This window comes from Cinclus cinclus, chromosome 2, assembly GCF_963662255.1.
Source record: "Cinclus cinclus chromosome 2, bCinCin1.1, whole genome shotgun sequence".
NCBI lineage: Eukaryota > Metazoa > Chordata > Aves > Passeriformes > Cinclidae > Cinclus > Cinclus cinclus.
The window spans coordinates 20,336,411-20,357,989 of NC_085047.1; the positions used below are offsets into that span (position 1 = coordinate 20,336,411).

Here is a 21,579-nt window from a genome sequence, read left to right on the forward strand (position 1 = left end):
CACTCCTGGCCATATTCAAACAGCCTGAATTTGATTTACATCTTGGAGGAAACCCATCTGTACAGGCAAGGGCACATCTGAAGGCCTACAGGAAGTATGATGTAGGTGAAAGTGAGGTTGTCCCAGCAGGAAGCTATGGACCTGTTGGATCCGTATTTTCTATCATGAGATGACAGGGAGAATGGGGGGGAGGAGGTGTCACACAGTTTTGTCAAAATATGCTTACATAAATAGTAGTAGTCCATCAATTAAAGGATATTTCTCAAGTTGTTTACTACCAGGCATGCAGATACACTGACTCAGAGCACAGCAGGGCAAATTTTAGTTGGGATCCTGAGATGTTTGTTTTGCAATCTTATTGCTGTTTTTATTTACAGCCTTTTTTCTTCTGCACAATATGTGTCTTCTCACATTTCCCTCCCACAATGAAATTTCCAGGCATGAGATGACTGGAGCCAATTGTAAAAACATATCAAAAATTATTCCTCTTCATCTTCACCTGAGTGCTCCACAGAAATAAGTGGAGGCAGGAACATAAACTTCTTCTGCCTACAGGTAAGGATTTTAACTAGGCATAGACACACACATGAACAAAATTCCGGTATTAGATATTAAATTATTTTTATGACAGATTCAATTAATAATTGGGAAGAAAACAGAAATATTTAATTTATAACAAGGATTGCTCCAAAACTCTTAAGTACAAAGTCCGAGAAAGTTTTAATCAGCCACATTAGCTGAAACTTCACAGAATTAGAGAATCAGCCAGGTATGGATGGAAAGGGCCATAATGGATCGTCTGGTCCAACCTCCTTGCTCCAGTAGGGTCGTTCCAGAGCACAAGTTACAGGATTATGTGCAGACAGGTCTGAAATATCTCCAGTGAGGGAGACTCCACAAACTCTCTGGGTAACCTGTTCTAGTGCACGGCCACATGCAGAGCAAATAAATTCTTCCCCATATTCTGATGGAACTTCTGTGCATCAGTTTCTGCCCGTTGCCTCTTGTCCCATTGCTTGGCACCACCGAGAAGAGCCTAGATCTGTTCTCTTGGAATCCCCTCCTTAGATACTTGTAGACATTGATGAGGGCCCCTCTCAGCCGTCTTTTCTCAAGGCTGAGCAGGCCCAACTCCCTCAGCCCTTCCTCTTAAGAGCGCCTTAACCACCCGCGTTGCCCCTTCCTGGACCCGCTCCAGGAGCTGCACGTCTCTCTGGTACTGAGGAGCCCAGGACTGGACACAGCACTCCAGACGTGGAGCGCACTTCTCGTGGGAGCGGCTCGGAACGCCTTCCGAACGGATCACTCCGGCCCCGAGGCCTTTCTTTTGCCTGGGAGCTCCCCGGAGCCCCGAGCCCAACCCCGTCTCCCTCACAGGGGCTGAGGGCGCTCCTCCGCGCCGGCAGGGGGCGCTGCGGACAGGCGGAAGAGGCGGCGCGCCCGCGTCCTCCCGGCGCACCCCGCGTGTCCGCTGACCCTCCCCCCCTCTTCCTCCTCCTCCTCCCGGGCGTCATGGCCGCCTCGAAGCCCGTGGAGGCGCCGGGCGGCGGCGGCGGCACCACCGGGCTGTCCCGCTGGCAGCTGGCGCTGGTGCTGGGCGCGCCCATCCTGCTGGGAGCCGGCGCGGTCTACCTGTGGGGGCGGCGGGCGGCGCGACGCGGGAAGGGCGCGAGCGAGCGGAAGACCCCCGAGGGGCGGGCGAGCCCCGGGCCCGGCGGCGAAGGCGGCTCCAGGCAGCCCGACGGGCCCGGGCACGACGAGATGGTGAGCGGCGAGCGGCCTGTAGCGGCGGCAGGGGTGAGGCTCGCCGCATGGGGAGCCGGGGCCGAGGTTCCGCCGCCGGCCAGGCCGCCCGGAACAGCGTGGGGATGCCCGGGCTGCGATCTGCGGGCGGCAGGGCCCGGCAGGCCGCTGGGCCGGTCCGGAAAGCGGCTGTCAGAGTGCCGGTCCCGACCGAGGAGCAGACGTGTAGTGGGATAGAGCTCGGGTGGCATCCTGGTCCTGCTCTACGTGACATGGCGGGCAGGTCACAGAATCACAGACTGGGCAGGTCGGAAGGGCCCACAGTGGATCATCTGATCCAACCTCCGGGTCGGGCAGGGGCATCCCAGAGCACATGGCGTAGGGTTCTGTCCAGACGGTCTGGAATATCTCCGGTGAGGGAGACTCCACATGCTCTCTGAGCAGCCTGTTCAGTACAAGGCCATCTGCAGAGTAAAGTTCTTCCCCATGTTAAGGTAGAACTTCTGTGCATCAGTTTCTGCCCATTGCATCTTGTCCCATTGCTTGGCACCACTGAGCAGAGCCCGGACCCATCCTCCTGATGCATTTTCTCCAGATGCTGATACATGTTGATGAGGTTCACTCGCAGCCATCTCTTCTCAAGGCTGGCCAGGCCATTCTCCTTTAGGTTCTGCTCCTGTGAGATGTTCCCCAGTCCCTTAGTTCAAGTTTGTCACCCTTGGCTGGACATGCTCTCTGGACATGTTTCTCTGTCAGCCTGTGTGACCCACAGAGCTCTTAGCCAGGTATCTGTGGTTGTGGTTCTGCTTTTTCCACACAGGGATCAGGATTAGTTTGTTCCAAGATCAGGCATTGCCAAATGCATCTCATCAAGTGGCTGAGCATGGATCTGTGCTACTGAGGGGAGAATGTACCTCTGCCACTGAGGTGTAGAATAGCTGTAAGTTTCCTCCAGGAACAGTGTTTTGAAAAGGAAATCTGTGAGATGTTGGATAGAGCAGAGTGGAAAGAAAACTATCTAGTTTCTTGATAGAAAACTATCAAGATTATTTTAAAATGGAATATGTTCCATGAAAATGTAGACACCACACAGTTTGTGCAGCAGAGACTTTAAAGTGTAGAATTTGCCTGAGTAGGTATGCTCTCAAAACATACATTTGTCCTGTTGTAAATGACTGTTCTGAGAACTTTCAGATAAAATGGTTTGTGCAAAATCTCAAGGACAACATGTAAGATTAGAGTGCAGATCAGATCCATGGTTGTCTTGTATATCTGTATTTGGAAAAATGCCTCTAAGATGCACTTTGTATACATCTGCAGTCCCAGATGTACCTTGCCAGTCATGCAACATTACTGAGGTGATGTTGCAGTTGACAAGCTTGTTTAAAGTGATGGATTTGACTAAGTGATTGCTTTTATAAGAATATCCCGTACTGCATTTTCTTCTCGTTCTTCTCTATCACCCAAAATGCATTGAACTGTCACACAGTTTAAGCTTCCCATCTGAAATGATCAGGAGGGGGAAAAAAATCACCTCTTGGAGACTGGAAAGAGTCAGTTTTAACCTTGATGGTTTGAGTGATGAAGATGGACTAGCTTGGGCAGGCAGTGGAAAGTGCACATGGGAGTGGCAAGGAAGGTGGGAAATTCTCCAGCTAGTGAATCATAGCTACTCTCTGGCATTCCTGAAAGCACAGTAAGCTGTAAAACCTATGCTGGACCTTGAGGCAGTTACTTGAATGCAGTGATTTGTTTCTTCCTGGGCACCAAACAATACTGAACAAGTTGTGTACAGAGGGCAAATTGAGACTGTTTACTGTGGTAGCTTTGGCTCATGGCTGCAAGCAACATCTGGCATATTTATGGGAGTGTGCTTGCTGCGTGTGAGGTCTGGTTTGCAGGCTGCTATGACCTTTGTTTTGCTGCAGTGACTTCCCTGTTGGTGCTTTCACTCTGGATTTCTTGATTGTGTTTCTGAATTCCAGCAATATCCAGGGGTTTGTAGTTATTCTGCAGTTTTAAGAAGGAAAAGGTTAAAACATTTAAAACACTTATGTAGTATTTGATTTAAAATGATGTGTTGCTCCACAGATTGAATTACCAGAAGGCTCTGTGCATTTAAGAGTAAGTTGAGTGGTATGACCTGATGCAAAGTTTCTTGAAGAGTGTCATTGCTTACACTGTTATGAAATGAGAGATATTGCTTAGGAAGGCTGCAGATGTTATCACATTTGACTGATTACATGAGATAATTGTCTAGCTGGTCAAAATATAGCTGCGTCAGGAAAATAAATTGCTCCAAGTTCCCAGGACTGCGTTATGTGTGTATGGAGGATTGTCTTCCTGTTACTCATATCCAAAGCAATGATGCCATGTAGATTTCATGTTTTCTCTCATATTTTATTAGTTATGGATATTAGTGATAAGACCCATGATTGAAAATGCAACCACTGCAGATACTTCACTTGTAAAACTACTTGTATTGTATTAATCTGCCTTTCTAATGTGATGGGATATTTTTTTAAACTTGGTTGGATTTCACATACCAGTCTGCACAGTGAACAAGAGCCAGTAATTAATTTCACAGTTGAAATATAAGAGGAAACTTTTGGAAAACACATAGGCCAATAATGAATTTGCTACCAACAGCTGTGTTAGCTAGCTATTCTTTTTCTCATAAATGTAACCTATGACTCAAACTTTTTTGTGCTTTTCATTAATTCGGCCCCTGTATCCATTTGATGTTCTGGTCACTGTTTCTGAAGGCACAACCTTGAAATTTTTTTCATTGTTCTTTAAAAATATGTAAGGTCCAGTATCTTCCCTGTTCTTTATTCAGACTTGTTACTATTTTGTGTGCAGTTCAAGCTTTTCTTTTACCTGCTGCACAGGCCTCACATTTTTTTCCCAGGCTTTGTCTGCACCAGAGGATTCTCCTGACATCGATGAACTGGCCAGGTGTGTGATCTGTGACTGACATTGTGTTGGCAGAAACCTTTAGCACAGGTGCTATGTTGGGAAAAGCTGAACTACTTTTGAGATTCTTTCTCCTGTAAGCACAGCTCTTCAACAGTACAGTAAACTGGTATTATTGAACCAGTTAAGTGATGTCAGTAAAACTGCATCTATGGATGGCTCAAAGGTCAGAAAGCCAAATTGCATCTGTTAATGACAGTTGTCACTGTTCTTATAATTTAGATGGAATATCTTTTAGTCACTCAGTAGCAGTTGCTTTTTATATGCTTTCCTGGTTTGTAGGGAGTATTGTGGAACTAAAACACAGTTATTTGCATATATTGCTTTAGTTGTTGCACAACTGATGTTTTTTTAACTTGTTCTGTGATAAATTCTTAGCAGATTTTATACCCTCCTTGTCTAATAAAAGTAAGCACTGGTTAGTCAGTGAGGTAATGTGTTGGTTGTTTCAGTATTTTTTTCCCTGAAGTTGGAATCAATTCCTTTTGCAGCTCTGTAATAGGCTAAATCTCACACCTTAACTCTTTCAGCAAGTTCACGGGGTTGCCCTGTGTTTGGTGTGACAGGAGGTCAGCTGGGTGGATTTGTGTATTGCAGACAAAGCCATTGGGGTCACCAGGTCCCTGTCTCTGCACACTTTCCTGTGAGCTGGGTACTGTCCTTGAGTGCAGTGGTGGGTGAACGTGACAAACTCATCGGCCTTTGTGGTGCCACATATCGGGATCAGCAGCCAACTAGCGTGGCTTCTTTCCAGTGTCTGTTTTAGTAGCAATTGCTGAATGCTGCCTCACTGACATGACATTAGATCAGGATATGAACAAATTGAACCCCTTAGTCTACATACAGTCATGTTGGTGCTTACTCTAAAATTAATCTAAGCAAAGTAACTAAAAAGTAATTTTTATTGTACTGAGCACCTACCTTTTGCTTAATAAATCTCACTATCAACCTACTGTAAGTCTTCTGTTTCATGCTTGCTGTAGTGGACAGGTGTAGAAAATTCCTGAGTGTACAATAGCAGTAAAACAATTGCTAGACTCTTGGCTTATTCCTGAAAGGTGTGGATGGAAAATTCATTTAACAGGAAGGTGACTGACTGAGAACATTGTGAATTTGTCCTGTAAACTTTTTCATTTGTTCTGGGTGAAATACATCTTTTTCTTGTGCTTTGAATTTACTTCTAAAGCTCACATAAACATATTTTTTTCTCATAGTTGTTTTAGTGCTAATGAGACTTTCTAAACCATTTATATTCAGTTAATGCCTTTGTTTCAGAAAATACTTGAGATTAACCTTAGTCAAAAAAAAAAGTAGTGGAAAGATAAGTATTCAGAAAAGAACAGGATTTTTTTTCCTGGTACCTCATGTCTTTTAGAGGGTTCTCTCACTTGGAAAGGACGAAAAGAAAGGTCTAGACCAAGGCTTTATTTTTTTGCAGGTTGAATTAAGATGGGTAGTAGCTGCCCTCCACATCATCTGTCAGACAAGAGCTCATGCAAATCCTTTTCAGCCAAAAGAAAATGCTGAAACTATGCTTGAGCTTCTGCTGTGAATCACTCTCATCATTGGCTGGCGGGAAATTTCTTGTTCTGCTTTGAATAACAGTCTCCCTCAAATATACAAGGTTCTGAACTGCTAGTTTAACAATATTGCCATAGATGGGAGTTACTAAACATTATTATTGTAGCTGGCAGTGTGTTGCTGTTAAGTTGCTGTTTGCACGCAGTTTCTGAACATTTTGTGAGGAAAGCAGTTTTGCTGAAGTAGAAGTTAAGAAAATTTTCTCAGTGTTGTCTCTTTCTTAGTCAGTGAGCAATCTGCTTGTTCAGGTACCTGGATAACTGATAACTCAATTTTACAAGTGTCCTTTAGCTTAAGCTCTGTTCTAAGACTTGTTAATGAACAGTTGCTGAAAGCAGTCCTGAGATGTTATTTTTTGTGTAGCAGCAAATTTTTTTTTTGCTCTAGAAATGCACAAGGAGAAATTCAAGCTGACTTGCATGCATTTAAGTTTGCGGCATATGCATAACCCTTCTGTTTGTTAAACATACATTGTTGTATTTGGAGATAAATTTAGGGCCTACTGGAAATAAATTTAACGTTTTGAGACTTTGGTTAAGTTTTAAAGAAACAATTTATCAGGTACACAGTTACTTGTCTCTCAGTAAAAATAGTTACACTCTGATTTTGGCTTAGAGTTCCTTAGAGTTTCACACAGTGTATGGGGTGAAGTTAATAATCTTCTATCAAATTAAATTTGAAGCCTTGCAGATTGCCTTTTTCTGTGAACAATAAAGACGGTGCAGATTAATCTACTGTGAACTCAGTGATTAATGACTTGCAAGAGAAGAGCTTTGCTGGCAATAGGGATATTCAAGAAATTCTCTCCCTTATATGGTTTCACTTGTAAGTCTCCCCTCAGGAGAATGCCTCTAAGATACTTCTGTTCTATTTGCATTCTTACTTGTATGTAGGAACTGAGGCTACTATGCATTTCTGTTTCTCTCCTGCCAGGATAGGGATCCAGGCCTTAAAATACTAGCTGTAGAGCAAGTCCTGGCTTCCCCTCAGGTTATCAGTTTTAAAGTAAATCACTTAGATGCAAAAAATTATCGGGTTGGCATGAAATGAACAGACATTAAGGGGAGTGGACAAATGAAATGCAAAGTTGCTTTCAAATTTGTGTTACAGCTGTCTGGTTGTCTGTATCTGTTAAATTTGGCCCTGGCAGTGGATAAGTGAGTAGAGAAGGCAGAAGTATGGTCAAAGAGCAGCAGGGACAATTCCCAACAAATCCTCAGTGATATGAAGTGCTGGTGGTATGCAGTAAATCTGGCAGCTAATGTTAAAGGCACTCCTACCCCCAGTCTGTAGTCTTTCCCTCCTCAGAAGGGTTGGTAGAATGGCATGTGTGCTCATACTTCTGTTTTTGGTCTGGTTGAACTGCTGCAAAGTGTTGTCCATGAAGCAAGGCTATTGCAGAGGAGCAGAAATCCAGAAGATCAATATTAGAATCTTTTGCAGCTCTTATTTCTTGAATGTGGGTCACACTCCTTTGATAGAGCATTTTTACATCTGATTCCATACAAACCACAAGATTGGATAACTGATTTGTAAATCCAGGGATTTCAGGTAGGTAGCAATGTTAGTTTCTGCAGAAATACAGATCATCAGTATGTGGTGCAGAACATAAAGATGCATTTAGCGGGATCTCAGGCCAGTCAGCAAAGTTTCCCATCCCCTGCTAAGATGGTTATGGTCCAACAGTTGTCATTGCATGAAACAGAGTGTGTGAAGCTGTAGAGGAGTCAGCTATAAAGTTGATGTTCCTGGTGCATGAAAGGTAAACCAGCTTTATTTTCCTTACAGGTTTTATTTGTCTTGGTCAGTAGGTCTTTCTACAAAATGTTTTCCATATTTAATTCACAGTCTGAGGAATCCCCTCTGGTTTTATATGCTACATGTATTTCAAAGGGAAACTCTTCTATTTGAATTGCTCTGAGGGCTTGGTTTTCTTTATACATTTAGCCTTTGGAGAAACAACTTACCTTGTTGGTTCTGATCACCAGCCATGTAAAAGATTACAATCTGTTTAGCCTTCCAAACAGAAATCACTGCATTGTTTATTACCATTGTAGTTAATCTTGTGAAACAGTTGTCTCCTATCTGATACACTTGCAAAAGAAAATTCTTGTGTGTAACCAGGAACTGAAATCAGTGAGATTTTTTAGAAACTGGGTTACAATTTACAACTCAGGTCCATTTTTATGTCTTTGAAGATGAGCCCTAAAGTGCATAGATTGTGTGCTGTGATGCCTTTTTAATCTGAACTGACCTCTCACTTTCTTTTTCAGAGTCCTCTTGGTAGAGCCCAAGCAGCCAAGAACAAAGGAAACAAATACTTTAAAGCAGGAAAATATGAGCTAGCTATTCAGTGTTATACTGAGGCTATCAGCTTGTGTCCTCCTGAGAAAAACCTTGATCTTTCTACTTTCTATCAAAACAGAGCTGCTGCCTATGAACAACTGGTAAGAAATTAAAGATAATTATGTTTTTATTGTAAAAAGTAGCATTATTAATTTTGTATTTTGTCATTTTCATCCACTGAAAGGTCCCAAGGGATAACATCTGCTGCTCTCACAACAAGATACTGTTGCAGCTTTCTTCAGCTCATCATACTTTTCTACATACAAATGAAATTATTTTCTGTTAACTACACTTAGTCTATCTTATGTACTTCTTAATGCATCCTGTTCTTCCAAGACAAAGTTTTAATTTCTTATTTTCTGGAACAGTTTTCCTGTATATAAGTTAATTTTACTTCTCTATTTGAGTGTTTAACCATGAAAGGTGAAAGGTCAAATATTTTGAAAGGGTGCTACTTCAAAATTTAAATTAAAAATAATTTAAATCCTAGTGAAGGCCAAGGCCTAAATTTTGCACATGGGGAAGTTACATTTACTCAACAGCTGAGTATACTTGGTATTATTTTAGAAGTCAGCCAGTGCTGCTTATTACAGTATGACGGATTTACTTATGAGGTTGAGTTGGTGAGCTGTATAAAGCAGTGGAAAGGCTGGCTTTGTACAGTCTAAAGTATCAAGTGAGAGACTGCGCTTGCATAAATCTGGTGTTAGCTTTAGTTCTTGTCATACACAAATTCATGCCATAATGAATCCCAAATGTGTGTGGTTCCTCTATTAGAAAATTGAAATAAATTTTGTTTGAAAATGTTTTGGCACTTTGGTAAACTTGTTTGCTTCCATTATGTTTCCATCTTTTTTATTCTAGTTGTTTTGCACCAGTCTTTCAGTCCTGATGTTACCTATCTTTGCATCAACTCATTATGTTTTCCCATGGGATTTGTACAGTGTCTGGTGTAATATTTTGTAGGAATTCTGTTTCTGTTGTGTGGCTTTTCTGGTGCAGGTGATTTGCAGCAGTGCCCAGGCAGTTTCTGCCTGTGGGACTTGCTGAAGCAGAGGCAAGCCGGGAGAAGCGGAGCCCCGGGAGCTGCAGCCGCCACTGGATGTGTGTGACCCTGGAGCTGGCTGTGGGAAGCCAGCACAGGGAGCTGAGGGGGCCCCCCTCTCAATGTGTTCTTCTTCTGTCCACAGCAAAAATGGACAGAAGTGGCACAAGATTGTACAAAGGCTGTTGAACTTAACCCTAAATATGTCAAAGCTCTCTTCAGACGTGCGAAGGCCCATGAGAAGCTAGACAATAAGAAGGAATGTTTAGAAGGTAAGTGGCTCATGCTGTGTATACTTAAAAGTGGAATTAGCTCTGCTGCTTTGGAGAGCTTTGGAGATGGAAACTTCTGCAAATGTTTTGTTTTTACTTCTGTAGCTACAGTAATACAAAATTATGTATTTAAAACCATTCATAACTTCTGCAAATACATATTCTTCTCTTGTCAGAAGAAACCTATTTGCATTTCTCAAGCTCTCATCTGCTCACATCTGAAATGTCTGCTGAGAAATTGATGTTACTGTAGCAACTCAAGGTATTCTTTTTCTAGGAAACTCCTTCACTTTAGAATAGAATTCATCTAACATGAGTGGATAACGAGGACTTCAGTTGTTCTATTTCCATGCAGTAAAGAGACTTTCTTCTTCTCTGTATGTTTTAGAGAAATTATACTACTACAGAAATGAAGGTGTTTTTGCAGGCAGAGATACATGGTCAGAAATAAAAATATTGCAGTGATTTAAATGTATTGGACAGGTATTAGAGGGAGAACAACTTCAGTATCATTTTTTTCTGGTGCATAGTTTATGAAGACCAGAACAAATTTAATTATTTTTTTAGTATTAAAACTTTGTATTTGGAAGAAATTACTGTGTCAAATCCTTCCAGTGCTATTCCTAAAGAGAGTACATTTTGAACTGTCAGGAAGATGTCACTGAGAAGCCATGGAAATGAAGAACTACAGGTCAGATATGTTTTGACACAGCACTTTTGAACTACAAGCTACTGCTTGAAATTACCCATATAAATTTCATCAAGTGAAATCATTCCTGATGATGTTGGGTTAAAAGACAAATGAAATTTTCAGCTGTGCTCATTATCAAAGAAGGACAGAAAATAAGGCAGTACGTTGTCTGGCAAATCTAACTGTTAAATTAGTTTCATTATGTGTAACGGCTAAGAATTAGGTGCCAAATTAGAAGGTAAATTAGATGTGGAAATTTTATCTGCTGGTGGGATGCCTTTATGCCCTTTAAGACCATAATGACTAGAAAAGACAACTTTGTTCATTTAGTGCACTCCTTTGCAAACCACTGTGTATCAGCTGCACTTCCAGAGTGCTCTAATAAAATCTAATCCTTATGTAGCTGCCAGGTGATAAAAGCCCCAAGAAAAATCAAGTGTCCCTGTGAAAGTAGGACAGTTTTAAATGTAACTTCTTTTTAGTGTTAATAGCAGTAATGTTAGTGACAATTATTTTCAGCCTTGATTTCTGTTTGATTTTTTGCTTGCAGTTTTTTCAGATCTGAAGCTTTCTTGCTTTTTTTTTTTTTTAACTACACTGTTTTTCTATAACCCTGCTTTTACCTGCCAACCACATATCGCCAGTAAAATCCCAGGAAGTAGGGTATGCCCATGTAGTGGAGGAAAGCAAAACCAAAGAAACCTCAAAACCCCAGCCACTACCAGCAGGAAACTCCTCCAGTGATCCCTGGCAGTATAATTTGGGAGGATGTGCTGCAGCAGCCAAGCCTGGAGTGCAGCAGCCTTTGGTCAGAGTGTGTCTGCTGGGTTTGTATAACATGTTCTTTCTGGGGGTACCATATTTTCCCAAGTACTTTGATGTGCTTCCTGACTGTGCCAGAGGTGCAGGGTGTTTCTGTATAAGTGATGGCTTAATAGTCCTTCTAGCAGTGTAGAATTAGAGAAACATGCTAAAACTCCAGAGCAAGACATTTACTTTTCAAGCATATTCAGACAATACAATGCTTGAATTTCAAGTCCAAGCTCTGTTCATCTTCACTAATGTTTAAATGAAAGCAAAACAGGGAAAACTCACGGTAGCATTGCATTAAGAGGAGGATCCAGAGAAACTGTGTATGGTAAGAGTGCATTTCACACTGGGAAGCTTCACTCAAGCAGCAGTGGGTTAACACTGCAGAGGTTTCTCCGTGTGAATGAAAGCCATGTGATAGAGGCTGGTGCTTTAAATAGACCAGCAAGGTATATCTCCTTGCTCCCTTCCAAAGTCACGGAGTTGAGCAGAAAAGTTTGAGATGGCATTTAGGCAGATTTCTTAAACTGAGGAGCAAGTGAGATATGATGGGACTGAATGTGAATTATAGAATTAGAAAATAAAGATCAGTCCCAGTGTGTTAGCACTTTCAATATGAACATCATATGAACATAAGTACTCTCCTCAGAGTTTCAAAATGGTGAAAGGCCCTGATAGAGGTATACATTTTTCACTGTTAATTTAAGTGTGCTCATCTCTAGATAAAACATGAATAGAAGAAGAAATGTAATTTCTTTTCATTCACTGTCATGAAATCATTTTATCCCGGGAAGATAATGGGGTTTTTTTGGAAAAATTTGTGTCCTGAAAAATACAGTAAACACAGCAAACTGGAAACAGAGGCTTTTGCTTGAGAACAGGATGTGTATTAGTTTGGCAGTGCCTCGTACTCAGTGGCACATTTTATAATGTACTACAGAATTCCTTTAATCTCACTTTTGTATGTTGTTTCCTAGATGTCACTGCAGTCTGCATTTTAGAAGCCTTCCAAAACCAGCAAAGTATGTTATTAGCTGATAAAGTTCTTAAACTCCTTGGAAAAGAAAAGGCCAAAGAGAAGTACAAGGTAGGACTTGTGATACTGCTGACTAATTGTTGTTTCACCTGACTAGTTTTTGAAAAGTTGGTTGTTTGCATTCTGTCAATTGTTGTAAGCAACTCACTGTCTCCATTTGCTCAAATGTAAGAGACATAAAGTGGTTTCTACAAAGCTGCTGTTTGTACCAATGTTATTTTCCTTTGAGACCTCTCCAAAGTTTTTTGAACCTCATCAGGGAATAAAGATCTGCTTCTAGCAGTTGTTTCTCTTTAATAATGACATTTGTTATGACATTCTGGAGACACTATAAGTTGATGTGCTGCCCTACACAGGGCTTTTCTGAACTTGCAACTTCATGGAAACTGGAACTTCATGAAAACACATATATGCCTGAATGTTTGGAAACTGTAGAAGAGAGAACTGTGGAGGCATAGGAGTAGCCAGGAGCAATAATTTTAAGTGGCTGTAGGTTTACAAAAAATTTGGGGCAGATATTAACATGTTCTTGGTTGTTATTAAAATATTCTTGCTTGTGTTTTGGTGGTGGTTGAAGTACTGAAATCCTGGTTTTGAGATGCTGGATTTCTTTCCTACAGAAATTCACATAGATGTGTAGTGTAGAGGTAACAACAAAGAGTGTTTATGAGTGGGGTGGACATAAATAAGTGTGCTGCAGAAGAGTGCATTCGGTGTTTTCCTGCGGGAGGGATTGAATTGTAATTCTTGTGTGCAGTTTATTTTAAACAAGAGATTTTTGGCTGTAGAAAAGATTCATTACCTGAGAGGTGTTACTTCTGGGACTTCAAGTAAAATGTGTGGTATCTGGGCCAAGTTCCACACCGAACTAGGGTATTTCCTCATTAGTCTCCATTGTAACAATGACAGCAGCTTCTCTTGGACAAGCTGGAGAAAAGAGAAGACTGCCATTCAGAATCTGCTTGAATTTAGGCTCATGCTTAAATCACAAGCTTGCATTTTTCACCCAGTTTATGTGCACACCCAGTGCTTTAGTACATCTACCCAAAGAGTCCTTATTTCTAGTCACATATGTGGAAAGATATAATCTCCCTCCCCCTGGCATATCATCACTTTATTTTCACTGGTGATGGGTATTGCATTGTGATCAGAAGCTTAAAGAATCCCTAAACATCAAAATGGCAAATCCAAAACATCAGGCTATCAGATGAGATAGTGAAAGTCATACATTTGTTCGTCCATCAGTTTTTTTTTAAATAATCATGCTTGCTATCCATTTCCAACTTTATAATCTGATATTACCACCTAATGATTTGGAATTACCTTTCTCTGTTTCAGAATCGGGAACCTCTGATGCCCTCACCACAGTTCATTAAGTCCTACTTCAGCTCTTTCACAGATGATATAATTTCCCAACCTTTGCTTAAGGGCGAGAAATCAGATGAAGATAAGGACAAGGAGGGAGAGGCTTCTGAAGTAAAAGAAAAGTGAGTTTACAGTACAGTTAGGAATTGTTTGGCACTGGAATTACGTTTTCAGTGATTTGGACATTCTGCTCAGTGTAATGTGCTGCTGTTTGTGTAGTACTTGGCGCGGAGATTCCTTTGATATAAATTATATCCGTATTGCAAGTGAAACCTTAGTGAAAGCTGACTGGCTAGTTCCAAGCTTGCACAAAGACAATGAGACTGGGAAAAATGCTGAATATTTACTACAGTAACACAGTAAACATTAGGAGATGGGAGAACTGGAGAGGCCTGAATGATGCTTTGGAGGAAAGGAATATTTTATACGGAAGGAGCATTTCCAAGGAAGAAAGCAAGTTAGCCTGTAGACTGGCAGGGAGACGAGCTAGGAAAAGGGGGTTTTTAAATGAAAACATGTGTTTACAGTGACAGAGGCTGAAAGGGTGTTTTTATATTTCTGGAATCGAATTGCCCATAAATAAAAAGTTTGTTCTGGCATAGAAAAATTTGATTTTGTGGTTCTGTTTTGTATTGTTTTAGTGGAGCCTGAGCACCACATAAATGGTTCTTTACTATGCTACTTTCCAGACTTTTTTTGGAAGATAACAGTGCTGTCAGTTTAGAAAGCATTGCAAACAGCATTATAATTTCTTTTAAAGTAAGAGAGAATGTCCTGATCTACAGGCAGATTCACTGAATCCAGGATACAGCTGAGAACAAGGCAGTACTGTAATTTTTTTAATATTAAATAATTTCTTCCATATACAAGCTGCACATTGCTAGGTTTAATATTTCACATTCTTGTCCATGAGTTCTACCCTTTTGCTTTAAAACAGAGATTATTGCTGTTCTTCATGTGAAAAAAAACCCTCAAGAGACAAATGAAGCTCCTTTATGTTTAAAACATTTCTCTTTATTTCCAATGTAACTTGGCCAGTTTTTGTGCAAATTGTTTTCCATCTATGATGGCTCTATTCAGGAATGGATATTCCAATGGGACAATGCTGATGTTGTAAAAGTATAGCACAAGTTAGTATTTGTAATGATTTGATGAAACATCTGAATGGAAATTGCAGTGTTCAGTGAATGCATGTATATATACAACTGTTTTTACATCATTTACAGCTCTGGCTATTTGAGAGCAAAACAATATATGGAAGAAGAGAACTATGACAAAATTATCAGTGAAAGCACAAAAGAAATTGAAGCAAAGGGAAGATACATGGCAGAAGCTTTGCTTCTGCGAGCTACTTTCTACTTACTTATTGGCAATGCAAGTGCTGCCAAACCAGACCTAGATCAGGTCATCAACATGGAAGATGCAAATGTGAAGGTAAGAATCTGTCACAGCTGGATTGTAGTTGGGATTGAGAAGTTACATGATAAACTTGCAATGTATTTCAAGAAGTTGTTTGTCCAAATTTCCAGGTGTATTAGTGGGAATATTCTGGTTTATTTACTGTTTTGTTACTGACAAATTGTTTTTTTCAAGGGCTTGTTGATTTTTGAGACAGCTGTACTGAGTAGTGCAAACTAAAAGTGATAAGTAGTATAAACTAAAGAATGAGGGAAGTTCAGTGAATTAGAAGCTTATCCATGCTGGATAAGTGAAAAACCTTAATTGCACTTCTGTATTCAGCTGCTTCAAAAAACATGGATGTATTTGTAAACATAGGAATTGAGAAGGATTTTGGGAGGCTTGGAAATCCACTGAGATGGAAGCATAGGCTAGCATTTTTGAAATTAAGGGAGCTCATTCATTTATGGTCAATATGAAATTTGCTGCTTATAATAACTGAAACCTGTCAGTGGGAGAAATAGTCAAATGAAAAATTTACTGTGATTGTAATGAAGCCTTAAATGCAGAGAAACATTGCGGTGGCTGATGTTTCCCTGCCCATGTTTTGCAGCTGCGAGCCAACGCTCTGATCAAACGGGGCAGTATGCACATGCAGCAGCAGCAGCCTACGCTGTCCACTCAGGACTTCAACATGGCTGCAGACATTGATCCTCAGAATGCTGATGTTTACCACCATCGAGGACAAGTAAGAAACCTTCGAGATTTGGTCCCAACATTTGGCTATTTCAGTATATACTGAAAGGAAAACTGGTGTCGTTGGAGACACTTTATACTGTTTGTGGCAGAAAACCCTGAACTCCTAATTGAGAACTTTTGTGGGATAAACACACACTCCTCTATTTTGGAGGTTCAGGTCAGGCAGAAGTTTATTTCTATAGCTTTAGGAAAGCCCTCTATCAGTATGAACTGAGACTTACAAGTGCTGGGGCTTGTGTACATTTACAGCAGATGAAAGCTGTTCTCTGAAGGGACCTGGATGGCAGAACAGCATCTGCACAGCAGGAAGCTTTGTTACAGCAGAGGAAGCATATCCCTGATAACACCTGCAGCCCTGTGCTCTCGACTTGGATCTGTTCAGCTCATCCCTGTCTGCCTTGTGACACTACTATGTCCTAGACTAATTTCTGGCAGGCTTCTGCCCGCTGCCACAGACCTGTAAGATGAATGGTGCTGGAAGTAAAAAAGGAGCACTATCATATGCACATAGGCTATTTGTAAGGAAGACTTCCATGGATCAAGAGTTTTCCTCTATTAATTTGTTAGACCTCTTTAGTGTTCAGAAATGAAAATGGTGCTGTGTGTTGACTGAATGGAATGAAAGTTTTCTGCAGATTGAAAATTTGTTTTACAGTAGCTTCACAGTTAAGTAAGAGAATGATGGAGTGAAGTCTGCTCCTGTGGAGGAGTAAGAATGTCAAAACCAAAGAAATGCAAACAGAAGAAGTTGAAATACAAGCTGGAAAAGCTGAAATATTTCAGTGTCCAAATAGTCCACAAATACTGGCTACAGAGAGGCAAAACAACTTGAGAAAATACGGCATAATTTTAGAGGCTGGTCATAATGCTGACACAATGATGGCAACAGTCTAAAATGCAAGCATTCTCTTCCTACACATGGTCATTGCCTCCTTGCGTAGTAGGTAGCTAAAATTTCACTGGTGGCTTTGACAATACATTATGATGGTGATTTTTAGTTACGGGTTTCATAGGTTTTCTAGACAGTTCTGCAGTTTAGCTGGAGATGATATGAGTAACTGATGCTAACTGAATTATCATGTAAGTGTCTGAAGCACAGATGAAATGCAGAAATAGGATTTTCTTTCATTCTGGCTAGCTGAAAATCCTGCTTGACCAAATTGAGGAGGCTGTGGAAGACTTTGATGAATGTATCCGATTGCGACCCAATTCTGCCTTGGCACAAGCACAGAAATGTTTTGCTCTGGTAGGTAATGTGCTGGGGTTTGTCTGGGTGCTTTTGCTTTAAAGTGTTCTGGAAAGCACTGTGTTTCTCTGGTTTATTCCAGTTTAACAGGAAAGTAGGGCAACATGCATCTCTGTCTTTTAATAATAAGGTAAAGGAATAATGCAACAAGTTCTTCAGTTGGAACATGGGTTTGCTGCTTTCCCTCTGAAACACTCATTATTTAAACAGTAGAACATTTTTTCTGTTCTGTGTGAAAGGAACAAAAATCTTGATTGTTATTGGAGCACAAAATTGATTTTAGTAAAGCTTTACTGTTGTGGAAAATGGTCATTACCAAGAAATTGGAAACAAACTATTTCAAGCTAGTATAATGACTCTGTGTGCAAGAATCTTGTCAGGACAGCTTTGCATGGTATGAACAAGGAAGAATGCCAAGTTTGGAATTTCTAAGCATTTGAAATAGAGAGAGGCTATCACAATTACCAGACCTTATGAGTTCCTTCTTTCACCCATTTTCCTCTCTAAATCCACACACCTGGTCACGTGTTCGGTTCCCAAAACCAGATTTGGTAGGATGTACAGGCCTTTCACCTTCTGAAACTTAGCACAAAATCATACAATGGCCTGTGTTGGAAGGGATCTCAAAAATCATCTCGTTTCAACTCCCCTGTCATGAACATCTTCCACTGGACCAGGTTGCTCCGAGTCCCATGAAACCTGTCCTTGAACACTGCCATGGATGAGAACTTCCCTGAGCACTGTTCCAGTGTCTCACCACCTTTACAATACAGAATTTCTTCCTAATATCCAATCTAAACCTGCTGTCTTTTAATTTTAATCTGTTCCCCCTTGTTCTGTTTACATGTTCTTGGAAAAAATAATTTTTACATACTCTTGTAAAAAAATCCCTCTCCATCTTTATCATGGCTTCCTTCAGGTATGTGAAGGCCACAGTTAAGATCACCCTTCAACAGGCTGAAGAATCCCAATTCTCTCAGCTTATGTAAAATAACTCAATTATCATGATACCGGCAACTCTTGGTGAGGTGGGTAGAGGCCTGATCAACCTTTTTCAGTCTGGTGATGGCATTTTTGTTTCATTTTCTTTTTCACTGGATTAGTATCGCCAGGCTTATACAGGAAGTAATGCTTTGACTGTGCAAGCAGCCATGAAAGGCTTTGAAGATGTCATTAAAAAATTTCCAAGGTGTGCTGAGGGCTATGCACTCTATGCTCAGGTATGTTTTTCTCTCTCTTTAAAAAAATGCTGTATTCTCTTGTACTTTTTATCTTGGATATAACGATTCTTCAAATAACAGATGAAGATTTTGGACACTAAGTTCTGAGATAAGTGATGCTGCGTGGAACAAGCTGCTTGCATTTATGGTTATGGCTATTCTGGTGCAGAGGAGGTACAGGGGAAGTGGTGGAGCAGGATATAGATAATAAGAGTTGAGGGTGGTTAGGAGACAGAGGTTATTCCTGCATGATTCCTTCCTGCATGTGTGTGGCATCTCAGCTGATGAATGTCAGGGATCGTCTGGGTAATTTGAGAGTCAGATGTGTGGAACTAGAGTAACATTTTTGTTCTGCTGTCAGTGGCATGTAGTGGTTTAGAAGAGCTGTTCAGAGTGCACTTGTAACAGAAACTGTATAATTTCTTTTCTAAGAACATACTGCTGGTTTTAGTAGGAAGCATGACACATTCTGATTTTAAGTAGGTTGGCAATATATATTAATTTCTTTCTGAAAGAAGTATATGTTAAAGAGGAAGAGTTGAAGCTTGCACTTACAGACTTTTAGAATGGTTTTTATTTACAGCACACAGCATGTTGCTTGTGGATATTTGATTACAGGTGACAGTGTGGTCAGTAATTTGTGCACTTAAAGCACAGAAGCTTTCCAAAAAGCCTCAATTTAGAAACTTAACTCTGGTAATTGATTTGCCTGGCCTGCTCTACCATAAATTAACTACATCCAATCTCATGTTGTCAATACAGTTTTAATTAGAGTTAGCCGAGTGCAGAGTGCATGCTTTGGTTGCTTATTGACAAACAGGTTTCTCTTTTGATTCAGGCACTAACTGATCAACAGCAGTTTGGCAAGGCTGATGAAATGTATGATAAATGCATTGACCTTGAGCCAGACAATGCCACCACATATGTTCATAAAGGGTATGTATTGAGTTTGCAGTTCTTTTGGTTGAGAGCAGTTGGTGCATTTAGATGAATCAACCTGAATTGAATGTTTATGTTTAGAAGTTTAGCCAGGAAAAATAGCTTTGTGAAAACATCTTTGTGCTCTTAAATGTATTTCTGTATTTTTGTCTTGACAAAGCTGCAAATAAGTTTCAGGAAAGTTTCATCAGTGTTCATTGCTAATTGAGTATCTGCTTGAAGTACATCTGACTTTTCCTTTAGCCCTATTAGTTTCAGCTTTGTGTTGAAGTTTCTTCTTTCATAAAACAACATGTACCAAACAACATGTTTATCTTGAGGAAAATTTGCCTTTCTTTAGAGTCATTAAAGCAGTAAAGTGGCTTATTGAAAGTGACTTTCACATAGGTGTTTTTAAAAGTCATGAAGTTACTAAGTTACTGTGTACCTGCATTAGAAATTAAATACATTATACATTTGGGATGGTTTTGCTTACCATGATGAGGGTTTCGGGGGGAGTATGTGAAGTCTGTTTGAAATTTTCTCTTTCTTGTAGTTTACTTCAGCTCCAGTGGAAGCAAGATTTAGACAAAGGATTAGAACTCATAAGCAAGGCCATTGAAATTGATAACAAATGTGACTTTGCATATGAAACCATGGGAACGATTGAAGTGCAACGGTAATGCTGAATTTCAGTGTTAAAGAGTTCTCAGTTACTTCTGAAACTACAGTAGTCCTTTAAATTTGCTCATGCATCCTAAGTCTTGTGATCTTCTCCCTGGCGTCCTGTAAGGTCAGCTCTTACCCAAGGTCCTGATTTCTGTTCTGTAACTCTTAGGTAAAGCCCTCCATTCCTTGTGGTATAATTGTGATTTATGATCCGACAACTTCTCATCACCAATTTCATATTTAATGGACAACATGCAGATGAGTCCATATATTTTTAAATACATCTCTTCTGCATTTTAAGTTACTTCCTTAATCATTACATGGCTTTGTGTGTATCTGATGATGTCCTTGGACATTGGACTGTCTGTTCTGAGGATCCTGTGCTGTTTTCTCCTGCAGCCAATAGAACTCCAGTTGGCATTTCTTGGGAAAAGAGGAATGCACTGTAACATTGTATTGCAACTGTGCAAAGGTTTAGAGTGTAGCTGACAGTACAGTTGAGTCCCTTTTTAATATGTCTAGTCCTCTAAATGACAGGCAATTAAACTAATGACATGAGAAATTTTGCAAGCATCTCTTATTTAAATAATGTGCTTCTGTCTGTGCAAGTTTTCCTCTTTTGTTGTATACAAAGTCCTTTTGGGGAGATGAGACTTAATTCAGTTGCCCAGAATTATCTTTGTAGTGAACCTGGTGTCCCGTGAAGAACATTTTATCCTGCACCACCACCCATTGGGGCTCTCAAGAGGAAGGCTGTTTAACAGCTGTCCTAGTTGCTTAGGTTTGGTAACAACTTCTCTGAGTTTACTCAGCATCACCACAAGTTCTTGTGGTGATTCTTCCCGAAGTCCTTTTAAGTTATTAATGGAGAGAGTGAAGTCCTGAAAGAAGAAAGATGTTTGAGATTACAAGATTGCTTTGGCAGACTTAACTAATTTTTTGTTTATTTCAGAGGTAATCTGGATAAAGCCATTGAAATGTTCAACAAAGCTATCAACCTGGCCAAATCAGAAATGGAGATGGCCCACCTCTACTCACTCTGTGATGCTGCCTATGCCCAGACAGAAGTTGCAAAGAAGTATGGATTGAAACCACCAACACTGTAAAGAAACAAGGAGGAAATGACCTTGCAAAGTGAAGTTGCTCACTTCAGCCAGCCCTAAAGACACTGTTGTAGACCATGCTGAATGGTGGAACTTAGTTTTTTCCCGTTCGTGGTGTTGTCGTTTGCTACATTTGTTAAATGTTTAGGTGTTGTGGGAGTGGTTGTTCAAGGAAGTATGCAGTGCTGCATCTTGTTCCTTCTGCAGCAAAAACCTTAGAGTGTGATAAGGGAAATAAAGTTGCAGGGGAACCAAAGGAACATATTTTGGCCATGCAAATAAAAACTTCACACTGGTTCATTTTGGGTGATTATGTTGTGGGCGATTTTTGCTTTATCAAATAACATTACAGTATGTGGAGTTTTTTTCCTGTTGATTTTAAAGGTAATACTAGTCAGTGC

General features: G+C 40.5%; 1 protein-coding gene across 1 annotated transcript; it reads left to right on the forward strand.

Annotated features, from left to right (window-relative positions):
• The first annotated feature begins 1,512 nt into the window (after positions 1-1,512).
• TOMM70 (translocase of outer mitochondrial membrane 70) lies at positions 1,513-21,478 on the forward strand. Its single transcript, XM_062515449.1, has 12 exons — positions 1,513-1,764; positions 8,574-8,747; positions 9,837-9,963; positions 12,442-12,551; positions 13,839-13,987; positions 15,092-15,299; positions 15,877-16,011; positions 17,161-17,268; positions 18,372-18,488; positions 19,327-19,424; positions 19,963-20,085; positions 21,028-21,478. Exons 1-12 carry the CDS (start codon positions 1,513-1,515, stop codon positions 21,179-21,181), a joined length of 1,755 nt encoding a protein of 584 aa, XP_062371433.1. The 3' UTR covers positions 21,182-21,478.
• The last annotated feature ends 101 nt before the right edge of the window (positions 21,479-21,579 follow it).

Excerpts from the sequence above, each read along its gene's own strand:
- TOMM70 (XM_062515449.1), top strand. The coding sequence starts at position 1,513 with ATGGCCGCCTCGAAGCCCGTGGAGGCGCCGGGCGGCGGCGGCGGCACC. Across the intron at positions 13,988-15,091 it reads GCTTCTGAAGTAAAAGAAAA|CTCTGGCTATTTGAGAGCAA; the intron begins GTGAGTTTACAG and ends CATCATTTACAG. Across the intron at positions 19,425-19,962 it reads ACCACATATGTTCATAAAGG|TTTACTTCAGCTCCAGTGGA; the intron begins GTATGTATTGAG and ends TCTTTCTTGTAG.